We start from the raw sequence: 24,373 nt of genomic DNA, 5'->3' as shown, positions 1-24,373 counted from the left end.
TTCCTGCATATTGTTTATAGTTCATATGTATTGCATTAAGTTGTAACAGTGGAAGCAAATGCGTAGCTTTTTGAAGTTTTAGTTATCTACTTTGGAAGTAAATTGCTTTAAAATGTGTCGTGTGTTTCCATGAGTCAAACTTACTGACATTTAAAGTAGAAACAGAAATATATGTGGAGAGAAAGTGACACATTTATATTTGCTGTTATTTCACATTTAGCTAGATAACTGTCTGGAGCAAGACATTCTAAGTTGATTAAAAATGTAAAAATGAGTAATAAGAGAAATAATTTGCACTAAAAAAATGCTAAAGATGTAAAACAACCAATCTCTTGGACTACTACTATTATACTATACTACTACTAAAAAAACAACTGCTTTGTTTTTTTAATTTATAAATGAATAAAACAAATAAAAGCAGAAAAAAACTGCACGTTACTTAAATTGCAAGTAGGAATTGCCTTACGTTCAGTTTCTTGAGAAAATTAGGCAAGCGATGACGATCACACAGAGACCCAACAACAGGGCAAGTCCAATGACAAGAGCATCCCATTTATTTTCTGACAAGAGAAAAAATAGGTATAAATAATACATAAATATGTATAATTAGCTAGGAAGCTTTTTCCAAGTGTGTTTAGTTGACAATTGAGTTGTAGAAGTATTTTCTTCATTTTAACTGATCCCTGTTACTTAAGTTTACAAATTTCACTACCTACCTAATTCCACTTTCGTTCCTTCTCCAAACAGGATCTCTCCACATGTCACAACAGCACAGTGGTAAATCCCAGTATCCAAGGGGTTCTGTATAGTTTTGGACAATCTGTAGCTGCAGCTCCTTCCTGCTTCTGTGTCACAGATGTCCCTCTCAGCATACATCACTCCTGGATCGGCTTGTGAACCAGCTTTATACCAGAACACACTGTGCTCAGGTGCACGTCGATCTCTTGTTTGATTTTTCTCTAGTAACGTAAGTGAACACTCCAAAGTTATTTCTGTGCCAACCGGGACAGATATTGTTTCTGAAATTTGTTTCACGTAGACAGACTTTTTGTTTTTGTGACCTGAGTGATTCAAGAGCAAATAATAAACACAGTTTATACATTTTTTCACCCAAATACAGTTTTCAGAACAAAATGAATATTTCTTACCATTCACAGCCAAATGTGTGCCATTTATGAACGCCGCTTTGTTTGCTGCAATAGCCTGACACATATATGTGGCTTCATCCTCTTTGCGAACATTTCGTATAGTGAGACAATACACATGTCCTGCTTTTATAATACTGTATCTTGGGCTGTAAAACTTTGCTTCCAGTGTTACTATGTGAAGCCCTATACTTGCAACTGTCTGAATTATATCTCCATAATTCACCTTGTACCAGTAAATAGACACATTTTTATGGCCAGTAACGTTGCATGTCAAAGTCACAGTGTCACCAAGCGAAGCTCCTATTTGAGTGATCTGATGAGAAACCCTGATGGTTTGAAACACAACTAAAGAAGCAAGAGAGAAACAAATTATAATTATTACAAAGCAGATAGGACAATGAAACCGAAATAGAGGGATGAAACTGTAAATGTTATTACATTTTATCCCATGTATTGATTACTTCTGCACTTAAATGTGCCTACACACGGTACGAACAAAATGGGAAAGAAAAACAATTGAACTTACAAATCATGAGCAGAAGAATGTAGACGGCCTGTCCTCTTAGCATTTTGATAGAAAATGGAGCACCATTTATTTGAACAGCAACCTTCTGATCAAAATCAAGATATAAAAGATGTTCTAGTTTTCTTACATGACTGGCGGAAATGCAGACGTGGCACAAGCTGTTGCATGTTGTTTTTCTTTCTTTCTAAACTGCTTGTTTTAGACATTCTAAAGCAGCAGTTGATACACACACAGAGATATATTAAGAAATTTTTACGTAGGACCTTTCGGTCCCAACTGGATTCTTTTTTCAGTGGCGGAGGGATTCTTTTATCATTAGGTCTGAAAATTAAAAAAAAAAATTAGCCTACATGTGTGAAGGCAGCTTTGATCTACTAGAGCAGTGGTTCTCAAACTTTTTTCAGTGATGTACCCCCTTAAAAATATATTTTTAGTCAAGTACCCCCTGACAAAACATTTTTGGAATAAAAAAGAGGTACAATGCTGTAAAATCACTGTCTGATTTATTAAAGCCAAACAACTTATATCAGTGAACCTGACAAATACATCCATATTGCAAACATTGCTTGGTTAAACAAAAAAGAAAAACAGAAGACGGTGACCACCAGGAAGGTATAAAACCAGTCGAAACTGAAATATGCAAAACGCTGCTAATTTATATTGGTCTCTGTAATGGTACAAAATTAAATATATACATAAATAATAATTCAGTGCATGAACACACATTTATATTTTATCGAACTTTTTACAAACTCATTTTTCCCAAGACTTACTATGAGGAGCCTACTGATTTTTTAAAGATATTTTGAAAAGCTTCACGTACCCCCTGCAGTACCTCCACGTACCCCCAGGGGTACGCGTACCCCCATTTGAGAACCACTGTACTAGAGGATAATTGTTGCATACAACATCAAAGTAGAGAGGTTTCATTATCAGAATAAAAACTCATGATTTGCATGACCTTTAATCTTTGGGATATTTGTATGGGTGCACGAATGAATGTGTGCCACCTGGAATTACAAATATAAATTAGATTTAGATAATGAGGTTTATCTAAATCTAATTTAGTATAGTATTTAGTAAAGTATTATAGTGAAGGTAGTTACAAGTCAATAAGCAGATGAAACAAAGGAATGAAAAGGCTTACAGTATATGGATGAAAAAAACCCAACACACTTAATTTTCATAGTACTTATTAAAACATTTTCAGCCCTTTTTGGATCTTTGTCAGGTCAAACATTTCCAACAGCAGCAAGGTACCCACACTCATGATTCTGGGGCATTCATCCTTTAAAGCTTGGTACTCGTCACTAAACATGAATTGTCAAAATACTAGCAGAAAAAGCCACTCAATAATAATAATAGAAGGTTTGATTGCTGTGATATCAATGAGCATTTTCCACAGTTTATTAAAAAATGACATTTTTTCCAGAACATGTAGATAAAAGCTGAATATTTGAAAAGTTCCAGGAATCCGAAGTATTTTCTGTCAAATATTTTTTAGTTACATTCTACAACATATACAACAAAACCACCTAAATGCAAAAACCATCAACTAGTTTATAGGTATTCTCCCTTAAATACAACACTGTACATACAAAAACAAAAATACAAAAAAATTAGCATCACTATATTTCCAGTCAAATTAAATTCAGTCTCTCAAAAACACAAGGATAGCGATTACAATCACACATAAAACACACACCGCACACAGTCCGATGACAGCTGGACCCCAGGTTTTTCCTGGAAACACAAAATGTTAGGTCAATTAACAACCTTTTTCTTTATGTAACACCTCATTTCAAATTACATTATCACTAACATAAGTTCTACTTATATTAACATAAATTACAATTTAAGTAATTTTGACATTTTAGGTACATTTTTAAAAGATTGAACAAATCTGTCAATTTGTATGTCCACATAACTTTTTCTTAAGTTTTAAGATGTTTAACAATTACAGTTTTGTAACGATTCATTTTATTTTTCATTTAAAACACCATTTTCATAGAACTACTAACATTATGCTAATGTTATACATACTTGTTTCAGCTGTGGTTCTGATGCCAAACAGAGTCTCTTGAGAAGTTAGCACATCATACTGTTTCACTGCCAGCTTCGTGCCATTAATGAATACTATCCTGTAGGCTTCTCCTGCCTGACATAAGTATGTACCTTCATCTTCCTTTTGGATGTTTTTAATGATGAGTGAATACACATTGCCCACTGTTTGGATCTCAAATCTTAATTTTTTAAATTGTCCTTCAAGGTTTACTTTTTTGAAATACCCTTGAGCAACTGTTTGGATCATATATTCACAATTCATCTTATACCAGTAAAACAGTCCGCTGTCAAACCCAGTGACATTACACGACAGAGTCGCATTTTCACCGAGTGCAGCTTCAATTAGAGGAACATACAGAGAAACCTCGAGAGTTGGAATCACTGCAAAAGGAGAAAGACAGAAACAGAGAAGTTACACATGAACTAAAACCAGAGGTCCTCAGAGAAAAATCAAATTAAATAATGTTCAAACTTTCTTGCTTAGAAAAAAAAACATTTTTGCTTCACACAAATATTTTTACAAAGCATTAATACAAAAAATATGAACAAGTAACTGGACTTACACACTGCACTTAGAAGAAACAAAGCAACCAGTCCACGGCGCATTGTGATTGACAATGGGGCATATATCAGTAGGACAGTTGTCCTCCTTCCAGAATGGTGCAGGCAAGATGTTCTAGTTTTGAAACCAAAACAAGCACTGAGAGACAAAATGCAGACACTGCACCTATAGTCTTTTTTTTCTTTTGGTTTTGACTGCACAGGTAACCTGGTATTTAATTTCTGCATCAAAGAATGACACTTGACAAATTATGTGTAATGATGGGACTTGATAATTATTAACTGTGTGCGCTACAACTTTATATTTCTGTGTGTAGGTGCATGCAGGGGTGTGTATGCATGTGCGGGTTTATGATGTGAAGCACTTTGAACTTCCTTGTTGATGAAATGTGCAATTTTAACAGAAGAGGTTTTGTAGTGCTAAAGCTATTGTTGTTGCCCTGTGTCCATTTACTATGGAAATTATGTCAAATCTATGTAACATTTTTTAAAAAATTATTTACGTATTTGTTGAAACTGTCACCATATCATAACAGTACGACAAGAGAGAGAAGATCTGAAAAAAATTAAGCTCCTCCAACTTCAGAAGAGCATTTTGTTTTTACATTTGAAGCAAAAAGAAACACAAAAACACATTAGCTGTTTTGTATTTTGTTTATTAAACCAAAATAAGAAATTGGATAACAAACCATTATCTGATTTCCAATGAATAACGAGTACTAGGTTTTGATTTTATTCGTATTTTATGGGTTAAGTGGCCTGACTTGGATCTTCTCTCTGCCCTGCACACTGTGACCAGACATTATATGCAGACCGCAGTCTTGAAAGTTTCATGCTATATATTGTAGTATTCTCTGCAAGCCGGAAGTCAGCTTAAGTAATGCTTTTGTGAGAAGCAATTAATACCAGACATTGGTCACCTGAGAAAAGGAGAGGTTATGTAATATGAGTTTTTATTTTGAAAAGCAAGAGCAGGGGCATAAGGTCACCATTCAAGCCACCATGACAGAAGTCACCAAGATGCTGAAATAATACATTATTATTATTTCAGTGATTGTGATGATATTGGCTTTTCTAGAAATGTCAATCAGTTCAGAAAGAATTACTCTGTCTGGACACTCATGACAGTATTTCTCCTGTGGAACCAAGTGCTTTGGAATATCTGATGATGATCAACAATGTCAAGTCTCTTTGGAGATTTTGTCTGGCACGACCTTATGAGAAATAAGACAATTTGCATCATCAGTCACATTCCTTCTGAGATCGTCCATCTGTGTGTCCTCACTGAACAACTTGTTGTTAATCCTAAAATTATGCTGATTGAGTGACACACTCAGACTGTTTTCCAAATACTTTTGCCCAGAAGAAATATTACAAACTCAGAAAGTCACACAAGGTAAAGAAAATACATGTACAGGACACTTTAATATTAAAATATTTGAATACGCTATGACAAAGAAACTAGAACAAAACACAAGAAACATTCTAAGACATTTTAATACTCAGAAACAAATAACATCTTTATTAAGAAATTTTCTAACACATGACCAGTGAGTAGAGATCATCTTCTTTACATTTAACTGCATATTTGTTTAACAAATCCAGAGCTGAGATTTATTTGTAGAAAAACCTCTAGTATTCATCTAGTGAAGTTATTGCCAGATTGTCTGACATTTGGTAGATAAGAACAAATAAATTTGAAATTTGATTTAGAAACTTGATATTTTAAGAAACTAGCAACAATTAAGATGGATATTTTCAGAGTCACATTTAATATGGGCTTCACACTGAAGCACAGAGGAATTAGACATACGTAGTTTGAAACAGTGAATTCATAAAAATTTCTCGAGCATTTCATTATGAAATTGTCATTTGTTCTTTACTTATTACTTATGTTGTAATATAAAAGATTGTGGTGGGTTTTAAACAATCAGTGAGAGAAGATAAAGTCCATCATGTTCATTTTTGCTGCAGTCTCTTTTACCCTAATTTTTAATCAAAAGTGTTAAAGTTAGAATAGAAATGCAAAGTACTGACATGTCTTCTCTTTAAATCAGCCCTAAAAATAAACACTTTACAGAGTTTATATTGATTGGAAAACAAACACCAAACTTTCTCATTCAAGTATTTAATCAGTTTTACATCACAAAAAACATATTTGCAGGTAATTTATTGTTTTGTAATTGTTGAATCAGAACTTTCTAAATGTTTATTATTTTTAAAAGATCACAAGTTTCCCTGACAAACTGCTTTTTTTTCAACTTTCAAAGACATGTTGTATTTTATTATCACCAAGTGATAACTAAAATAACCTGTTAATATCAAACAATTATGTTTTCAGTGAGCTGAAGGTCTTAAATATAAGAATGGACATATTCAGAAACTGGCAAGTTGACATGAGCAGGCATGAAATATCTTGCACAAAGAAACAGACAAACATCCTTAAAAATGTTAAAGATTGCGCCAAAAATCTTTGGCGCTTGACTAATCTTTTAATCTGCTTTTGGTTGACTGATGCAAATACTGCAGCAGCTCTAATCAGAGCTGCTGCTGTTTTTGTGACTTTGCTCTAACAGAAGAATACATACATTCTGTTTTCACTTTCTTGCAGTTTCTCACATTTGTTGCAGAGAAATTCAGTGCCTCTGCATAGGTCAAATTCTCTTCTTTGTCCTGTAAATATATAATATATTGTTTATTAGTGACAAAATGTATACAGCAATAAGATCAGATGAGTCAACTTAAAAAAAAAACATGTTGGAAGGTTTCACAGTCTCATTTTGTAATATCAATAAAATTTAAATAAAGTTTTACATTAGATTGCTAAAATACACTTAAACTGCTAAAATTATGTAATGGCTTTACTGGCTTGATTCGCTATAATGTTTTCTATCTAATGTAAACACACAATTTTGATGAAACAAAAATATGAAATTATGTGGTATAGTCGAAATTATGTTAAAATGAACTGACCACCATTGGCATTGTCTACTTTAATTTGACAATTGAGCCTTTCATTTTAGAAAAAAACTACATAAAACCTTTGTAGACAAACATGTTTTATGTCAGGTACACTGAAGGGAAATTTGCTCATTTTGAGCACAGCCTAAAGATCTAGATTAACTCTACTGTAAATAATAAATGTAAGTTTACCAAGTTCCTTGTTTGATAAATAGTTGAAGTTTCAAGTTCAGCATGATGTGATCCTCCTATTGCTGTTGATAAAAGGAAAAAAATGAATGCATTAGTTTTCTTTAAAAAGAATGAGAAAAAGATGTAAAAACATAGTGATATGCTGAGTACATCTGTGTAGACATTGGAAAACTCTAGGATTCAAATACAAAACTTTTCCCAAACAATATTTTCTTCTTTACAGAAGTCTATTTTTAAAGGCTCAGTTGAATACAGATTTCCCCTGATAATCTGAAAAATAAATTCAATTTGTTGTTAATCACAGTTTACCAAACAATGTATCTTTAAAAACTCAAAGTAAGTATTTATGTAAAAACACCTGGTTAGATTTCAATGCTATGTGAACTAGCATGTAATGAATGCAAAGATAACTACCAATTTTCACTTAGCAATGTTGATATAAAAAGATAAAATGCTCACCTTTAGAACTGTCAGAAACTCTCCTTCCAATTATGTAGAAGATAAGGCTGATAATCACAACCACACAGCACCCCAACAGTCCCCCAAGTACAAGAACACTTGGGTCTTGTTCTGTTCTTAAAGAAAAATAATGCTTAGACATGCTTGGCATCTTAGAGAAAAAATTAACAAATATTAATTATGTAAAAATTAGCAAGATGGCTTTAATTTTTCAGGTTATATTGACAGTATTGTGTGGTAATAGAAGGTGAATGTTTACTTCGCAAAGCAATAATATTCAAGACGAGAGTGTATAAACAAATTGAGGACAGAATGCAAATACATACTGGTTTCCAGTTTACTTCCATCACCTAGCAGTATTTCTCCACAAATGGCCACAGCACAGTAGTAAGTTCCAAAATTAGCGGAGTTCTCTAATGTTTTTGAGAGGCGGTAGACACAGCTTCTCTTCGCTGCATCGTCTGTGTAATTCCTTGCAGTGTAAATGATATTTGGATAAGAGCTTCCAGATCCAGATTTAAACCAGTGAACAAAGTTTTCTTCTGGACACTGAGGTCTTGTTTCACTATTCGTTGAAAAAAGGGAACACTGGAGAGTCGTGGTGTCTCCTGGCTGGACCGCTGCAGCCTCTGGAGTTTGTTCCACATAGACAGATGTCTGTTGATTACAGTCTGTGCAAGATGAATAAAAAATGTAAAAGTTAAACTAAAGCACAGACGTACTGAACTTGAAAATTCAAAGATGGGTTATTGTTTTCAGAGAAAATAACAGCTTTTACATTACCCTTTACATCCAAGAGGAATCCATTATGAACAGTTAGTAAAAATTCAGTTCCACTCTGGCAGAAGTATACAGCTTCATCTTCTTTTTTAACTGAATGTATGGTAAGAAACATCTCATTGTTTTCTCTATGAAATTGGAAACGAGTATTATTGAATGTCTCAGTTTTTGTAATTGCTTTATAAACTCCTGTAGCAATTGTTTGGAGCATCTTTCCAGGAGACTGTTTATACCACTGACTGAATCTGTGATCCGTAGGCGATTTACAGGAAAAAGTAACATTATCACCAGGTTTACTCTCAGTTGTGGAGATCAAATGAGGAACTTCTGCAGTTTCTATAATACCTGATAAAGAGAGTAAATATGATCACAAAACAAAGAACAGTAACCAAATTTGTATATTTTCAGCAAGTGATTGACCCAATAGAAATAAAGAGAACTTACAAACAGTACTAAGAAGAATCAAAGCAACCAGTTCTTGCATCTTGAGGAGAAGTCTTGTTTACACCACTGAAGTCTTTCTACCCAATGGAACTTTTGCTCTAAGATGATCAGTCTGTGCAAAGTAGAAGTCAAGGTGATTGGTTGACAGGTAGATGAAATTCCGCCTACTGTTCCTTGCAAAACTATTCAAACACCATGAACCGTTTCACAGTTTCTTCTACATTACAGCCACAAACCTCAATGTATTCTTTTAGATTTATGTGATGAATTGTCAATAAGAGTCTTATTGTACAGCAAAAATGATAAAAATTTCAAAATATTTTACAAAACAGAATTGATAGTAGTGTTTGTTTTTACTAAGTCTCCCTGAGTTGATACTCTTTAGACCCACTTATGGCTTTAAGTCTTTTTGAATATGTACGTCTATTGGTTGATCTTAGCACATCTATTTTAACACATGAACCTATGTTAATCTAAATCCTTTACTGTACATTTAGCTGTAACTTTATCACTGGAAGGTGAACTTCCATCCTAGTTCTCAAGTCTTTTTGCTGCTTTTAGCAGCTCCAGGATTTCACTGTATGTACCACACAGTCCCTGCTAAGCAAAAGGTCATGATACTGCCACTGTCATGTCTCAGAGAGTAGAGGATGTAGAGCAGAGCAGTCTTTTCTTTCTGTCACTGTTAGTAATGTCAGAGTTATTACCTCTTGCAGGCATGGGGTACACATTGCATTTTTTTACTGAACTCAAATATTGTGGAGGCAGGTGTTTGTCAAAGCTGAAGAAGAATGTATCCATGTAATAATGTATCTGCAGTAATGTTGATGGATCATATGAGTCTCTTTGAGATTCACTCAGCCATATTTTTCTAGATATATCTTGCCAAGAAACACCCACTGACTACAAATCAAAATATCAAAATCTGCATAATATTATTCAGCCAGATCTTATTCAGATCAGGAAGCAAGTCTAAGAGGAAGAACTCTTACCTAGTGACTACAAACAAGAAATTCTGATTTACTTTATTTTTATTTTGATACAAAATCACTATAATGGCCCTGCGATGGACTGACGACCTGTTCAGGTTGTACTCTGCCTCTGGCCTGTTGACCACTGGAGATAAACACCAGCAACCCTTGCAGGATAAGTGTGTAAGAAAATGGATGGATGGCTGGATCACTGTAATGCATAGGGATCTCACATGAAATCTCAAAATCAAGATATATTGCACCAATATACGGTCTGTTTGTACCTCTCAGATTAACATATATATATTTTTTTTAATTTTTGAGGGTTTTGTTTAATTCTGGGCTCACTAAAGACAGATATGTCAAGTACAAGGTCCATGTATCAAGCCTGTGAGACAATGTCACATATATATTATTAATGGCCCACAAGATGCCATAAATTTTTACAAGTTTGACTTGTAATCTTGCAACATACAGTATCTTATTATGCACTGAAACAGCTACTTCCAATTTAAGACAGGCACACTCAAGTTGCTTGAGTGAAGCAGCAAGGAAACTTTTCATGTTGCTACGGACTAACAAACCAAGTCTGCGCCACTGTGATTCCAAATGTGCATTTTGCTGTTGAACTGAGCATTCTTTGCAATAAGCTTGCAGGGCACTTTTCTATATTCAAAGCACAAAAACAATTTCATCCTCCACTTTTGCTGTTAAGAGCTCCTGCAAACACCCAGAAAGAGATTATAGAACTGCAGGGTAGCAGGACACCCAAGGCAGGGGTGATTCTATGGGACCCACAACATTTTACCTTTTCGTCTCTGAATCAATGCCCTGATCCCGCCTCCAACCTGCTTTGAATTCTCCACATTTGGTAGTGAATACATAAGCAAACTATTGTGATAAAGATGAAGAAGAAAATAGAAATGCTGTTTAAAATTCAGCCTGTTGGAAATCTTGAAAATCCAATCTATTAAAATATGATGATTCTTCCTTGCAAGGATTTGTAAGGATTCATTTTATTGAAGAAAAAAGAAAACAGACTCAAAGTAAAAAAGAAAAAAAAAGAAACTTTACTGCCATCTATTCTTCTGCATAATAACTTCCTGCTTATTGGTTTGAAAATCAGAAAGAACCTCATTTGTAGCTTCCTTTTTAAAAGTTAAACATTGTATCAAGAACATTGTGTACTTTTAAACTTGGGTCTGATGTTTAATTCTTAAAACAGATCAACCTCTGTATGATGGCAGGCCTTTGTAGTTGCATTCTGCAGGACAAAGCCACATGCTGCATCTCCCGTGACAAACAGACTGTGGTGAGGCACTTCTCAGGCCTTTGACCGACCACAAAGGTTGTTTACTCAGATCAGACGTGCCTCGCAGCTTCAACAGGATGTGCAAGGTGACAAGAAGTGGGGGAGGCATAAAAACCTTCAATTTCTTTTAAGTTTGACTCAAACAGTTTAATAAATAATAAATTCTTTTTCAAACGGTGTATATTATGTGACACTATATAATTCCATCTTGTTTTGAGAATTTTTATACTAAAACAGTGGTGAAGTTGATGACAGGTGGTACAATGGCTATTTTACAGATCAGAGACAGCTTATACCGGCCATTCAGAGTTTCATATTGACAGTCTTGCTTAGAGTGGGAGGATGTGTGAACTCAGTGATGACGTGCCATACATTTCACTCCAAGTTTTCAGTTATTAATCTCATCAGCAAAGATTTTGACAGATAATGAAACTCAAATGGTTGCTGGTAATGCAGATAGGAGAAATAACTCCAGAAAACTACTTTGTTCTTATAATGTGGACAGATCTTTTGACTACTTAAATGTTTTAACACTATTGTCTGGTGTAAATAATATACAGCTTATTACAATAAACCTCACATGAAGGTGTTTCACCATGAAAACCATAACCTAAAACACTCTTTAGTTCATAAAATCAACAACAAAAAAATGCATTAGCCTACATGTGATATTTTTCAGAGAACATGCTCAATATTTGGAAGAAAAAAGTATGAAGTCCAAAATTAACCAATAGGAGTTTAAGTGTGTCAGTATGTCTGTGAACTAGAAAACAGAAGGGGAGATGGTCTAACTTTTTTTGCATCTTGACTTATTTTTGTGCTGCCGGGACTGTTTGAAGTGTTCTACTTCAAACAGTCCCAATAGGTTATCATGAGCTGTTTCTTGAGGTGTTTAGTGGGCTAACCACTTCACTAATTGTGGTTCAAAATCTTTTCTTCCTAAATTAGGTCTCTCTGACTACTATGCCACAAACTCCTATTGGTTAACCAGATAAACTAACTCTAGGGTGCTGGCTACTAACTTTTAAGTAAAAAAATGAGGGTGATTCTTTTTGTCTTCCTGTGGTTTGTAGTATTTTAAAATCATTGTTATTAACAGTGTCTGCATTGTGACACAATGCTCCATAATACAGAAAGACGCAGAGACTAACATTTAATTTGCACCACTGTGATTCCAAATGTGCATTTTGCTGTTGAACTGAGCATTATTTGCAAAAAGCGTGCAGGGCTTATTGTAAAAAAAAAAAACTTTATGAAGTTAACAGACATTTTATTTATGGCAGGGTTATTGGGCGTAACAGTGAGTGAGCCCACTATAAAAAGCAAAACCACTGGTGGATTGTATAAGGATGACTCACTGTTAGCAGTTAGCACAGCACATGACTCATATCTATTTTTTTTCTTGAATAAGTACCTTCCAGATTGCCAAATACTCAGAAAACAGAAAATAAGTCTTCTCTTCATCCATACGTTCCATGAAATTTCAGTCAGTTCTCATCAAAAGGTTGTTGTTCAAAGTTTTCATCATACTCAGTGTGTTGATTTACACACACCCAACTGTTGTTAATGTATTGCTAGATACGCAGAAACATATTTGTCTTTTTTTTTACCCTTCCAGGGGGTCTTCTGTGGGCTCTAGTGTCCCTTATATGACAGTAGGCTGACAGGAAATGGGGAAGGAGAGGGGGGAAGACATGTGGCAAATATCGTTGGGTCCTGGAGTCGAACCCACGACGGCCGCGTCGAGGACCCAAGGCCTCCAAATATGGGTCGCGCTAACCCCTACACCACCACGGCACGCCATAAACATATTTTTTATTAGTTCACATCTAGGGTAAGAGAGCTCTGTCACTCGTTGGGCAATCTGACATCCTGGTGGCTTCTTCCCTGCTTTTCTCAACTTACTTCACTCATCTTGAAGTTTTTCATGACTCAGAGGTCAGTTCTCAAGAATTGTCTGAAAAAACAAAACAAATATTTCTTCATGACAAAATTTAGGTCACAGCCTGTTGATGTACTTCTCAAATTTTTAAAGATAATTTCTTAATGTTTCTGGAACAACCATGGTCAGAATCTGGCACTTCTTAAACAATAATAAGTGATTCACGCCGCCTGACCTGCCTTGCTGTCTGGTCCATTGAGAAACCTGTCTGATGTAATTTTCTCTATCTGTAAAGTCCACAAGAGTCTGCTAGAGGTTTCTGTATGCATCGGCTTACAGCCCACATTTTCCTGTCTGAGTTGACTAATGCCTGGTTCACCAGCAAGATTTTAAAATTGTCGGGTTTTTTTCACAACTTGAGTGACTCCACACACGACAATTAAAAATGAAAGATATAATATTCCTACAGTGTGGGGTGTGCAGACGAAGAGCAAAAATACAACACACCACACACAAACAGGTGTCAGTGCCAAAAAAAGAAATCTCAAAACCCCTTGAGATCAAACGTGAATTCAGAGTAAATAAACATGGCTGACCAGGAAGAAGATATGGTGATAGTTTGTGGAGTAGAAAACAATAAGAATGAAAAGGCTTTGATGTTGTCATGGTGAGTGTTGGCGATGACGACCCAAATGCACATGGCTGAGATGTTGTGTTGAAGTTGTAGATTTTATGAAAAAAGGAAAAGGTAAAAACTTACAAAAATACAGGGAACCAAAGAAGAACACAAAAAACAACACATAAACCAGGAACCAAAAAAACCAGCAGAGAAAACAGGGAAATCCCAGAAAATAATGGTTTAACAGGAGGAACCAGCAAGAAGTGGGAGAAAGAGAGGGGTTTAAATACTGTGAGGGTGAATGCTGAAACAAAAGACCTGGACTGAAACCTGGAACATGTTTCAGGTGTGAGGGGAAAGACAGACAATGCCACAAAAGGTGAGGGAGAGTACACAAGGGACTAGGAAATGAATCTAACACTAAAGAATAGAATAATGACCAAAGAAACATAATTAAAGTAGAATAACAAGGAATAACTAGCGGCAAATGTCGTCGGGTAAGGGAGTCGAACCCGCGACGGCCGCGTCGAGGACTTAAGGCCTCCAAATACGGGTCGCGCTAACCCCTACACCACCAAGGCACGCCCTTGTTTAGTAATTTAAGCAGTAAGGTCATTATAAAAATCAATAACAGGATAGTTTAGACAGTATGTTTGATCAGTTCTACTTTTTGTCACATCGCTGGGCTGTGATTTCACCCTCTGTTTATCTTTGTTTCGTCAAAATCTCCAGTTTTCTACACCGTGGATGCTGGGTTGTTCCACCAGGCCTCTCCTCTGCTCTCCTCTGCAACAGGGATGTGGTTGTTCCTGTGGTGGTCATCTCGTGGCTCTTAGGGGCCTCTGGATGCCTGAGTATCGGATCTTCTCCATGTCTGCCTCAGGTTCCAATGGTTGGATCTGCGGGTCTTCACACTTGCTACTGAACATTCATATACAAAAACTTGATCTCGAAACTCACACATGCACACGCCTTCACTCAGTATTTTATTCAAGTATTCTTAGATACACTGTCTGTGCTGTGGTCACATCTTGTGCTTTTCAGTATTAATGTTAGATATGCATATGCTATTTGTCCTTGTAGTTTCTTGGTTCTCATATTTTTTGTCCTCTCCACAGACGACATCCAGTGTGTTTTCTTGTATCTTCTCTGTCCTCTTTCCTCTCCTCTATTCTCGTCTCCCTCTCTCCCTTTTACTTTGGACCCACCTCTTTTCCTTTCTCTTCTTTTCCATCTTCTAGTCCACTGCATTTGAAATAAACCCAAGGCTAATTTTAATTATGTCTTTACATACAAGCATCCATCCATCCATCCATTTTCTTGTCCCTAGTGGGGACGGGGCGCCACTGTGCAGCCTACATGCATACAGTAAATATACATTTAAACTCTGTTTATTAATCTAAGCACTAAGTAGTGCTTCAATATTAGTAAGTACTAAATAAGGTTCCACTCATGAAAGAAATTCTTTAAGACTACTCCTTGGCACTTTAACAATTTTTTGTTCTACTCTACAGATCAGGACATGTATAGTAATTTAATGCACTGATAATAATTTTAATGTCGGCAAACTAAATTAGTGCAGCGGCATAGACTATGACTAGCACTGATTTTGGATTTTTCTTCCATCCAATCGGATAATTAGACACATGTGAGTGCATGTGCAAACATGTGCACACGCACTCAGGTTTCTTCTATATTTAGATAATGTGAAAAGCTTTGTAAAATTTTACATAGTGATTATAAGAAGACAGGCTTTTGGTTTAATTTAATTCGGATTTCAGCAGTGCTGTTTTAAAGGTGTGCTTATTGTATCAAATCTTGTGCCGTGTGAAATTCGTAAAAGCAATATCACCTTTACAAAACCAAAAAGTCTGGGGTTTTCAGAAGCCACTAGACTCACAAGAACACAACACAAAATACATTTATTTCTCCATGAAGTACTTTGAACTTATTAAAACAGCATCAAGTTTTTAGATATTAAACCTCCTGATGGTTTTTTGGCAATTCTGAAGCCATGTCGAGTATTATTCTATTTTTGATTTGAGTTCTTTGTTTTGATTTTTGGATTCTTAATTTAATCTCATTATTACATTTTTATGTGTAAAATCATAATTATTGCTTCTGTAGGCTTCAAACCCCTTCTTTTAACTTTACCCAGGTACCAAAACTCACAAACAAAAGATGACAAAGCTCTCTGCTGGTGTTGTCTCATGTTTAAGCTGGAAAGTTTTGGTTACCCTCTTTCCACTGGGGTAGCTACACAACATTTGAATAGGCCAATCAGATGTCTAAGAAATTGTTCCCTCCCATTTTATATTACCAAATTAAGAATTCGTCCTATATAGTAAACAAAATTAACTGTAGCATTGAGTTGATAAACGGCCTCAATATGTACGCTGTCTTTTTCATCCTGCTGATGCTCCAAGTTGAATGTAAGTATGAGACAGGTCAGAAAATGTAGTCTTTTCTTTATTTAGTAAAAGATGTATAATAACGCATTAGGGTTATTAATTACCGTTTTGTGTAAATATGTTTTCTTAATGTGCAGATGCTGAGAACTTTGTGATAACAACTGTTGCTGTTGGAGAAAATGTGACTTTCTCTTGCAAACGACATTCATCTTGGGGTGTTGGATCCCTCTTTTGGATAAGAGTCATCCCTGGAAAAATGGCTGATATTTTAGGCTCAACATTTACTTTTAATCACCCTGATTCAGACACATATTCTCGCATTTCAACAAAACAAGAACCTGGGAGTTTTGTTCTACATTTAGCAAAAACAAGGCTAAGTGACACAGCATTTTATTTTTGTTTAAAGACACAGCAATACAACCTTACTTTCTTAAATGGAACATTTCTCAGAATAAAAGGTAAAGGGTTTTGTGAAACTTTTTAACTAAATTACAAAAGCTTTAGATACAAGAGTGTTTTATCAATGTCAACAGGTTAACATATCAGGGAAAATAAACATTAATTCAATATTTTTATTGGAAATATTTCTAGATCTGTCCAATGTTTATATTAGTCATTTTTTATTAATTAAATTTTATGTATGTCATTTCTATAAATATTTTAATTTATCTCTTTTCTTCTCCAGAATCAGAACCTGACATTACTGCAGTCACTCAAGACTCTTTATCTGATGCAGTTCATGAAGGGGATTCTGTGAGTCTGCATTGTTCAGTTCTCTCTCACTTAGAAAAGAAAACATGTCCAGAGGAACGCAAGGTGTTCTGGTTCCAAGTCTCTTCACCACAATCACATCCCAGTTTAATTTACGCTCAAAATGAGGGTGATGGTAAATGTGAAGAAAATCCTGAGTCTCAGTCTGGACAGCGTTGCGTCTTTAACTTTGTGAAAGACAACATCAGCTCCTCTGACACTGGAACCTATTACTGTGCTCTGGCTGCATGTGGGATGGTAGTTTTTGGAAATGGCACAAAACTGGAGTTTAAAGGTAATTCCAACATGTTCTTGCATTACAGTCACAATATTATGTCATATTTTGATTCTTCTATGATGACTTATATATTTTTTTATGTTTCAGATGTCAGCATGAATAATTCACAGAGGAACAACACTCTCCTTCTTCTGCTATGTGGAATCTTGGTTTTGATGCTGATTGCTACGGCTCTACTTGTCTATTTGATTAGGAAAAAATGTTGGCACTTTTCCAAAGGTAAGAGTAGTAACTAGATTATTTTTCTTTAAAAGTGGATTCTTTTGAACATAAAATTAAACTCTATTTAAACTGTTATAATTAACAGGTACTGAGTTTCCAGGCAAAAATGCTGTAGTAGTTTGTGGGCAATTGCAAAATCAGCAAGTGAGAAATTTTATGTTGTTAAAAATATATCAGCTAAATAATGTGCATCTTATATCTACAAATATCTGAACATTAAGATCTGCCCATTCATTTTATTTCCCCAGAGAAATGAAGAATCTCTAGTTTATTCTACAGCAGTTTTTACCCAGAGAAACGATGATCGAGTGGGCAGAGTTAAGGCAAGACGAAAAGAAGGTACCATCTACAGTGATGTCAGGATCTTTGATGAAGAATAAAATCATAAAGCATTTGATTCAAGGATCCTTTTAGACTATTTTTTAATGGGTTTTTTTTGCTTGGCATGCCAAAAAAACTTTGCAGTCTCTTGCATTTAACAGTATTTATTAAGCTAAGTATATTAGCTAAGTATATTAGTTTAATAAATACTTTCACCAGGTTAAATAACTTTTCATGTGTATTCAATTTTATTGTATTTCATTTAAAAGCTGTGTATCATTTTTGGGTTGCGTTAAAAGTTAAAGTGACTGATGTTCATCTGCCCAAAATATGTTTAAAACAATAGTGCAGCTTCATGTTTTTCTGTACTTTTTTGTTTCTTTAGTAATGCAACGTAATACACTGTATGATGAATTGTGTATGTATGGAATGTTTTCAAGAGAGTAAAAGTTGCAAGTGTGAGAAATTCTGCTGTAAGTTATGCAGCAGAATTATAACTCACAGCAAAAATTTAAAAAAATATCACTATAACAACCCACTTTTCATAAAATGTATAAATACACAAACCCTGTAAATTCTAGACACTAACAGGTACCATAGAATTGCACAAAAATCAGTGAGGGACGGCACAGTCTCTGCTCGCAATTCCGTGAAAGAGGTGTACGGAGCCTTGTGCCAGAAGCCCATTAAAATGCTGTTTACATCGTTTTAAACTGTGTGATTGTGAGCATGAGTGGGAATAAAAATAGCAATAGGTATTTTGTTCCATATAACACAGCAGGAGTTTAACAGATAAACCTTTTATGGATGGAAACTCGACTAAAAACCCACCTGTTTGGAATTGTATTTGAAACTTAATCAATTACAAATTTATTGATGGAACTTAATGTCGTGTTTTGATTGTTGATTCTATGTTGCATTGTGTTTCTGTGTTTGATATGATGAAAAGGACTTTGAAATGCCCTGCTGCTGAAATGTGCTATACAAATAAAATTTGATTGATTGATTGATTGATTGAAATATTATTTATTTTTTTTCACTGTAATAAGATTTAATAATACAGCTTAGTCCTTTTTCCATTGTTATCAGTTAAAATAATGTACTTATTTTTGGTCAGTGTAAATAGAGTAAAAGCATATCTTTATATGAATATATAGCATTTGCTTTTTGTGTATCTCTATGGCCAAAAAAATTAGAGAAAATAAGAAAGATAAATATATCCATACCTCTTTAACCTTTAGTAGTATTTTGTGGCAAACAAGCAGAATGTAATACATAATTGTGATGTCAAAATAAAAATGATGCAATGGTTCTTAAAACAACTATCCTGTGCTGCACCAGAGTTTAGGCCACGTCTCTACCAGCTTTACATTTTTCCCGTTCTGTAGTGTAGGCTCAGTCACAATGAACTGTAACTTAAACAAAAAACAATCGTTTTCAAGTCTTGCCAAAAATGCTGTGTTGCTTTAGGCCTGTGCCATTCTAACACTAGTATAGACAAGTTTTAATCCAAACTCTCCCATTGTAGCTTTATCATTCGGGTCCTTGTCCTGATGAAAGATAAACTTCTCCCCTGGTCGCGTCATTTTTCATGCTGGTAATAAAGGTCCATGTTGCATTTCAATTTAGAAACTACCTCCCCCAACCTGTTCCTTGTTGTACTGATGGCCTGAAACTTGTTTCTATCTCTGAAAGTAACGCAGGTTAAACAGTTTATAAATTCATGGTAGAGGTCAGCTGGACAGACTGGCAACCTGTCCAGGGTGAACCCCGCCTCTCGCCCGAATAATTCGCTGGAGAAAGGCACCGGCACCCCTCTCGACCCCACTAGGGACAAGGGTGTACAGAAAATGGATGGATGGATGGATGGATGGATGGATGGATGCATGGCTGGATGCATGGATGGATAGGGGTCAGTTCATAAATTTGGTGTTGCAGTGTTCTATTCAATTTTGTTTTCCTTTTTCAGGTGAGGCAGCACCTCGACTAATTCTGACAAGTAAAATAGGTACATGAGAAATAAAATAGATGCTAACAATCAGAGGAGGTCCAAGAACATTTGCTTCTCTGGGCAAACAGTCTCACAGGCCTGGCTGCTCATGTTAAGAAAGCATAAAGGAGGTTTTATGTGTCAGACTTCTGGTATTTATTATTGTTTGACATTTGCAATTTGTTTTGTAACTAAAACATAACTTGGAAATCTTCAAATGATTTGTTTGAATAATTTGTGAATATTTTATGAATACGGCACCCAATGTTTGGCCTCAATTCATTTTTTTTCTTTCATCACAATCAATATTCCTGCACTATGATGACCAGTGTTGTATAAAGTACTGAAATCTCAGAGTCAAGTAAAAGTATAGGTACCTCTCCAAAATATGACTTTGGTAAAAGTCCAAGGCACTGACTGAAATGTTACTTGAGTTAAAGTCTTAAAGTATCTGAAACTTCTTGTACTTAAGTAGGGAAATTGCTGTAAAAATGGATGTACTCAAGTAATGTAATGAAAAGTACAAGTAAAAAGTAAAACAAGAAAAATGCAGTTTGAATGACATATTTTATAATCGGGGGAGTTTTTGTAAGATAGAATTTCCACATCTTTGGGCAGGAATAACATAAACTTCATGCGGTACGACGAATCTTTAACACCCACAAAAGAGTATATTGTGTTTAAATAAGGCCATAGACTCTCATCACCAGCTGGTGGTTCCCCTGGAGCCACCAGCAGTCGTTGTGGTCTCCGTCTCCTCCTCCATGTGACTGCTGCTGATTGCGAGACTTGCTTTGTGTTTAATGGGAGAAGCGAAACAGGTGTATCCTATTAGTGGTGATGAACCAATAGGATACAAGCAAGTAGGCTATTGACTTTGTTCGGTAGCCTACTTGCTACTTGCTAATCAGTAGGTGGGGTCAAAACACTTGCGTTTCTCTCTCTCGCTTTTTTGTAACGAGTAACTAAACCACACATTGAAAATGTATCGGAGTAAAAGTATGCAATTAAGTTCGGAAATATAGTGAAGTAAAAGTGAAAGTCATCAAAAATGTTCATACTCGAGGAAAGTATGAAGTACTCCAAAATATACTTAAGTAAAGTAGTGAAGTGTTTTTACTTCGTTACTATACAACACTGATGATGACGCTATAGTACATAACAGTAGTAGTAGAAGGATTACTAACATTAGGCATAGCAGTGGTGCTCTTTGGGAACAACACTCAGTATGGATCAGTATTTAGAAGAAAACTCGAAACTTAATTTCTGATGTAAGTTTATTCAATCTGCATGAAGGAAGTCTGTCTGAAATAAATTTTTACACCACAAAACTATTGCAATGATTTATTCAGCTTTATTCTATTACATATTTGTCAACATAATTTACAATTCTGCACAATTTAGTTGATTTAGGCAAAGATAAATGACTTAGTGTGATCCATGGGATATAGAACAGCTGGGTTTTTTTTTTCATATGTCGACAAACTGATACTACAAAATTAACAAACAAGAAAAAGGAAAAAGAAAACATGATTTTGCATTACAAATTATGTCATTGAAATATGCTCAAAAAGAAGAGCATGAAATATTAAGAGTGATGTAATGACTAAAGTGAGGAGAGGTGATTTTGGTGACCATCTGATTTGACAAAGGAGTAAACACATTCTTCAGGAAGCTTTTTCTTCTCATTAGACCCTCTAACCCGGGTTTGCACTGATGCATAGTTCACTTCTATTGCTTCATCATCCTGCAAAAGAAGGAACAATTTAGTCTATTTTCATTATCATAGAACATGTTGTGAAAGACTTGTCAGGGATATATTTACCAAGTTTCTTGTGTGAACAACATTTGATTTGCCATCCTCTACCAGACTGGAACCACCATTTTGACCTTTGAGGAACAAACATAAGTGTTTTCATAGATTTTCTCTCTTTCTTGTTGTTTGCTTTTGGTGTTGTGAAAGATTATAATGTTTCTTCTATCTTGTCTTTTGGATAACTAAATGAAACACAAGAGAGACACAATGTTTTGCAAATGTAATTGTATTTTATTAGGATTTTATGGCAAGCAAAAAGTAAAACATACTTTTACCGGACTTAGTTGCAAGGCACCTTAATGCATAAAATAATTGAGCCAGTCACATGGCTGAGCTTCAATGGATTTAGGCTTCAAGTTGTGGAGAAGACTACTTTAACAAGTTCAAAGATGAGAGATTTTAGAGACTTTGAGAATGTCATGTCAGGTGACGTCCGACAGACTGGTCTCAGTTCTTTTGAAACTAAAGTACGTCAGAATAAATGGTTTGAAAAAAGATAACTATGCAATGCAATAAATGTTTGTGAAATGACATATTTGAAAAAACAAAATCCTTAATCTCACAGCACATATCCCACAGACGCTTCAGCCATAAGAATTCTCTGTCAAGACCCAGAAAACTGAGAAACAGAAAACTAGAACTACAGTTCAAACAGGGTCATTAAAATTGGACAATAATACTGAAAAAATGTTGCGTTGCCTGATGCAAAGCAACATTTGCCTGAAATTGTCTCAATTCAACTTTCAGAGAGCGGGGTCAGAATCTGGAATACACAAGAATGTATCCATCCTGTTCTGCTGGTACATGCATGCCAAACAAGATGAGTTTGGGGTTAGCATTTTGTAAAACTCACCTTTGAATTGTCCACACTTTCGCTTCAGTTTAATGTAGAAAATGAGGAGGACTATAATAATAACACAGCAGGCCAGCAGTCCTCCAAGTATAATGACAAGTCTGTCAACTTCTTGCTCTATGTTAGAAAAAAAAAAGGGGTTTGGCACATATCAAAAAAATGTTTTAACTGGTAGTGAATTTTTGCATTTGGACATTATCACCAAGGCTACACTAAGCCAACACAATAAATTATAACTTCCAGAAATAGGTTATAGAGTTCCCATGCACATGAAAAAAACTTAAAGGGACTGATTAAATTAAATTACTTCTGTGCTAATGCTCTGATAAAATATTTATATTTATCTGATGTGTTTAAAGTGGCCAGAAAACACAAAACACATACTCATCTCCACTTTGGTTCCTTCACCAATCACGATTGATCCACATGCTACCACAGCGCTGTAGTAAATTCCAGCATCAGAGGAGTCTCGTACAGATAAACTGTAAGAACAGCTTCTGTCCAAGTCTTTGTCGCTGATGTTCCTCTGAGTATAAATGATGCCTGGATGGAATCGTTCTGATTCAGTTCTGAACCAGTACATACTGGGTTTAGTTGGGCACTGGGACTTTTCTTTATTCTTGGAGAGAAGTGAACACTGGAGAGTTACTGTCTCTCCCTGCTGAACCAACTCTGTCTTTGGATGTTGTTTCAAGTAGAGAGATTTCTGCTGTTTATCATCTGCAAGGTAAATATCACAGGTAACACAGTTAATGAAAAAGACATTACATGTCAGTGAATTTTACAGGCAGAAAACAGCATCTTACCATTCACAGCTAGGAAAGTACCACTGATGAACTTCTGTGAATATGTTGTTCCAATGTGACAGAAATATGTTGCTTCATCCTCTTTGCTGATATTGAAGATAGTGAGATCATAACGATTCCCTTCTGGTTTTATTGCAAAGTGAGAGCCTTTAAATTTTTCAGTTATTGTCGTTTGACCAAGGATCACAGTAGCCACTATTTCAACTATGTGTCCAAGAGCCTGTTTATACCAGTTAACAAATTTAAGCTCCTTCTCAGAAACAATGCAGTCGAATGTTATATTATCACCGATGTCAACCAGAGTTAAGCTGATCAGGTGGGAAGTCTCAACAGTATGAATAAGAGCTGTGGAAAATAACAGTTAAGGCTTTAGTAAAAAATAGTTTCAAACATTCAAGTCCGATATATTCCAACCATCTACTGCTGGAGATGCAATTCTTTCTAGAAAACAAGTATTCTTACTTGCCATGCTGAGAACAATCATTGCAGCCAGTCTTGCGAACATTGTGGTACAGCTATTCGTCTTCTCACATATTGATGTCCTCTTACCAAATGGAAGGTTTAGATGGTGTAGAAGTGTTTCCAAAACAGGCAACAGTGATTGGCTGAAATGTTCGAAGTTGTACAGCCCACATTTGCTAAACCTGTGAGGCCTTTTCAGTGAACAAGGGATTTAAATGAGTATGCTTATTTGAACTTCTTACTTATGATAAGAATAATGCCAAAATAAGTGTTTTGTGTAGTGTATTTGGTTTTCTGATATCAAAAGTGATAATTATTGTAATGTCTTGCAAATTGTTAAATTTGTGGCAGATTTTGAGAAACATCATGAGCAAAGATGGTAGAGTTTTTTTTGCTTTTGATAACAGCTTGTTTGTTGTGGATGCTGTTAATGAAGACTGAAAAACGTCATTTCCTTTTCTTTTATTGCTATATTAAAAGCATCTGCTTTTGTCACTTGTCTGCTGAAACCAGCCATGGTCAAAT

At 35.4% G+C, this 24,373-nt stretch overlaps 4 protein-coding genes across 4 annotated transcripts; 1 reads left to right on the top strand and 3 right to left on the bottom strand.

Moving 5' to 3' along the window:
• Positions 1-708: 708 nt before the first annotated feature.
• Positions 709-4,000, bottom strand: LOC114139640 (uncharacterized). The gene is made up of 2 exons (XM_028009679.1): positions 3,718-4,000; positions 709-1,493 (listed from the first exon to the last, which is right to left on the bottom strand). The coding sequence occupies exons 1-2, from the start codon at positions 3,998-4,000 to the stop codon at positions 709-711; spliced, it is 1,068 nt and encodes a 355-aa protein (XP_027865480.1).
• Positions 4,001-5,705: 1,705 nt separating this feature from the next.
• Positions 5,706-9,213, bottom strand: LOC114138784 (uncharacterized). The gene is made up of 6 exons (XM_028008205.1): positions 9,136-9,213; positions 8,695-9,036; positions 8,238-8,582; positions 7,912-8,022; positions 7,453-7,514; positions 5,706-6,972 (listed from the first exon to the last, which is right to left on the bottom strand). Exons 1-6 carry the CDS (start codon positions 9,173-9,175, stop codon positions 6,838-6,840), a joined length of 1,035 nt encoding a protein of 344 aa, XP_027864006.1. The 5' UTR covers positions 9,176-9,213; the 3' UTR covers positions 5,706-6,837.
• A 7,095-nt stretch (positions 9,214-16,308) lies between these two features.
• LOC114139639 (T-cell surface glycoprotein CD8 beta chain-like) lies at positions 16,309-18,500 on the top strand. The gene is made up of 5 exons (XM_028009677.1): positions 16,309-16,366; positions 17,016-17,375; positions 17,466-17,597; positions 17,686-17,744; positions 17,849-18,500. Exons 1-5 carry the CDS (start codon positions 16,309-16,311, stop codon positions 17,978-17,980), a joined length of 741 nt encoding a protein of 246 aa, XP_027865478.1. The 3' UTR covers positions 17,981-18,500.
• A 2,741-nt stretch (positions 18,501-21,241) lies between these two features.
• On the bottom strand, positions 21,242-24,002 carry LOC114139392 (uncharacterized). The gene is made up of 6 exons (XM_028009322.1): positions 23,849-24,002; positions 23,387-23,731; positions 22,965-23,300; positions 22,581-22,697; positions 21,737-21,801; positions 21,242-21,658 (listed from the first exon to the last, which is right to left on the bottom strand). Exons 1-6 carry the CDS (start codon positions 23,889-23,891, stop codon positions 21,518-21,520), a joined length of 1,047 nt encoding a protein of 348 aa, XP_027865123.1. The 5' UTR covers positions 23,892-24,002; the 3' UTR covers positions 21,242-21,517.
• Between the last annotated feature and the right edge of the window lie 371 nt (positions 24,003-24,373).

Source organism: Xiphophorus couchianus, chromosome 23 (assembly GCF_001444195.1).
Source record: "Xiphophorus couchianus chromosome 23, X_couchianus-1.0, whole genome shotgun sequence".
Lineage (NCBI taxonomy): Eukaryota > Metazoa > Chordata > Actinopteri > Cyprinodontiformes > Poeciliidae > Xiphophorus > Xiphophorus couchianus.
Note: the sequence above shows the minus strand (reverse complement) of the source record. Positions and strands in the feature narration are given on the sequence as shown.

Excerpts from the sequence above, each read along its gene's own strand:
- LOC114139640 (XM_028009679.1), bottom strand. The coding sequence starts at position 4,000 with ATGAATTGTGAATATATGATCCAAACAGTTGCTCAAGGGTATTTCAAA. Across the intron at positions 1,494-3,717 it reads CAGAACCACAGCTGAAACAA|TTGTGTTTCAAACCATCAGG; the intron begins GTATGTATAACA and ends TTGCTTCTTTAG.
- LOC114138784 (XM_028008205.1), bottom strand. The coding sequence starts at position 9,175 with ATGCAAGAACTGGTTGCTTTGATTCTTCTTAGTACTGTTT. Across the intron at positions 8,583-8,694 it reads ATTCCTCTTGGATGTAAAGG|ACTGTAATCAACAGACATCT; the intron begins GTAATGTAAAAG and ends CATCTTGCACAG. Across the intron at positions 6,973-7,452 it reads TTTATCAAACAAGGAACTTG|GACAAAGAAGAGAATTTGAC; the intron begins GTAAACTTACAT and ends ATATATTTACAG.
- LOC114139639 (XM_028009677.1), top strand. The coding sequence starts at position 16,309 with ATGTACGCTGTCTTTTTCATCCTGCTGATGCTCCAAGTTGAATGTAAG. Across the intron at positions 17,598-17,685 it reads ATGTTGGCACTTTTCCAAAG|GTACTGAGTTTCCAGGCAAA; the intron begins GTAAGAGTAGTA and ends TATAATTAACAG. Across the intron at positions 17,745-17,848 it reads GGCAATTGCAAAATCAGCAA|AGAAATGAAGAATCTCTAGT; the intron begins GTGAGAAATTTT and ends TTATTTCCCCAG.
- LOC114139392 (XM_028009322.1), bottom strand. The coding sequence starts at position 23,891 with ATGTTCGCAAGACTGGCTGCAATGATTGTTCTCAGCATGGCAA. Across the intron at positions 22,698-22,964 it reads AGGAACCAAAGTGGAGATGA|AGCAAGAAGTTGACAGACTT; the intron begins GTATGTGTTTTG and ends TTTCTAACATAG. Across the intron at positions 21,802-22,580 it reads AAAGTGTGGACAATTCAAAG|GTCAAAATGGTGGTTCCAGT; the intron begins GTGAGTTTTACA and ends TGTTCCTCAAAG.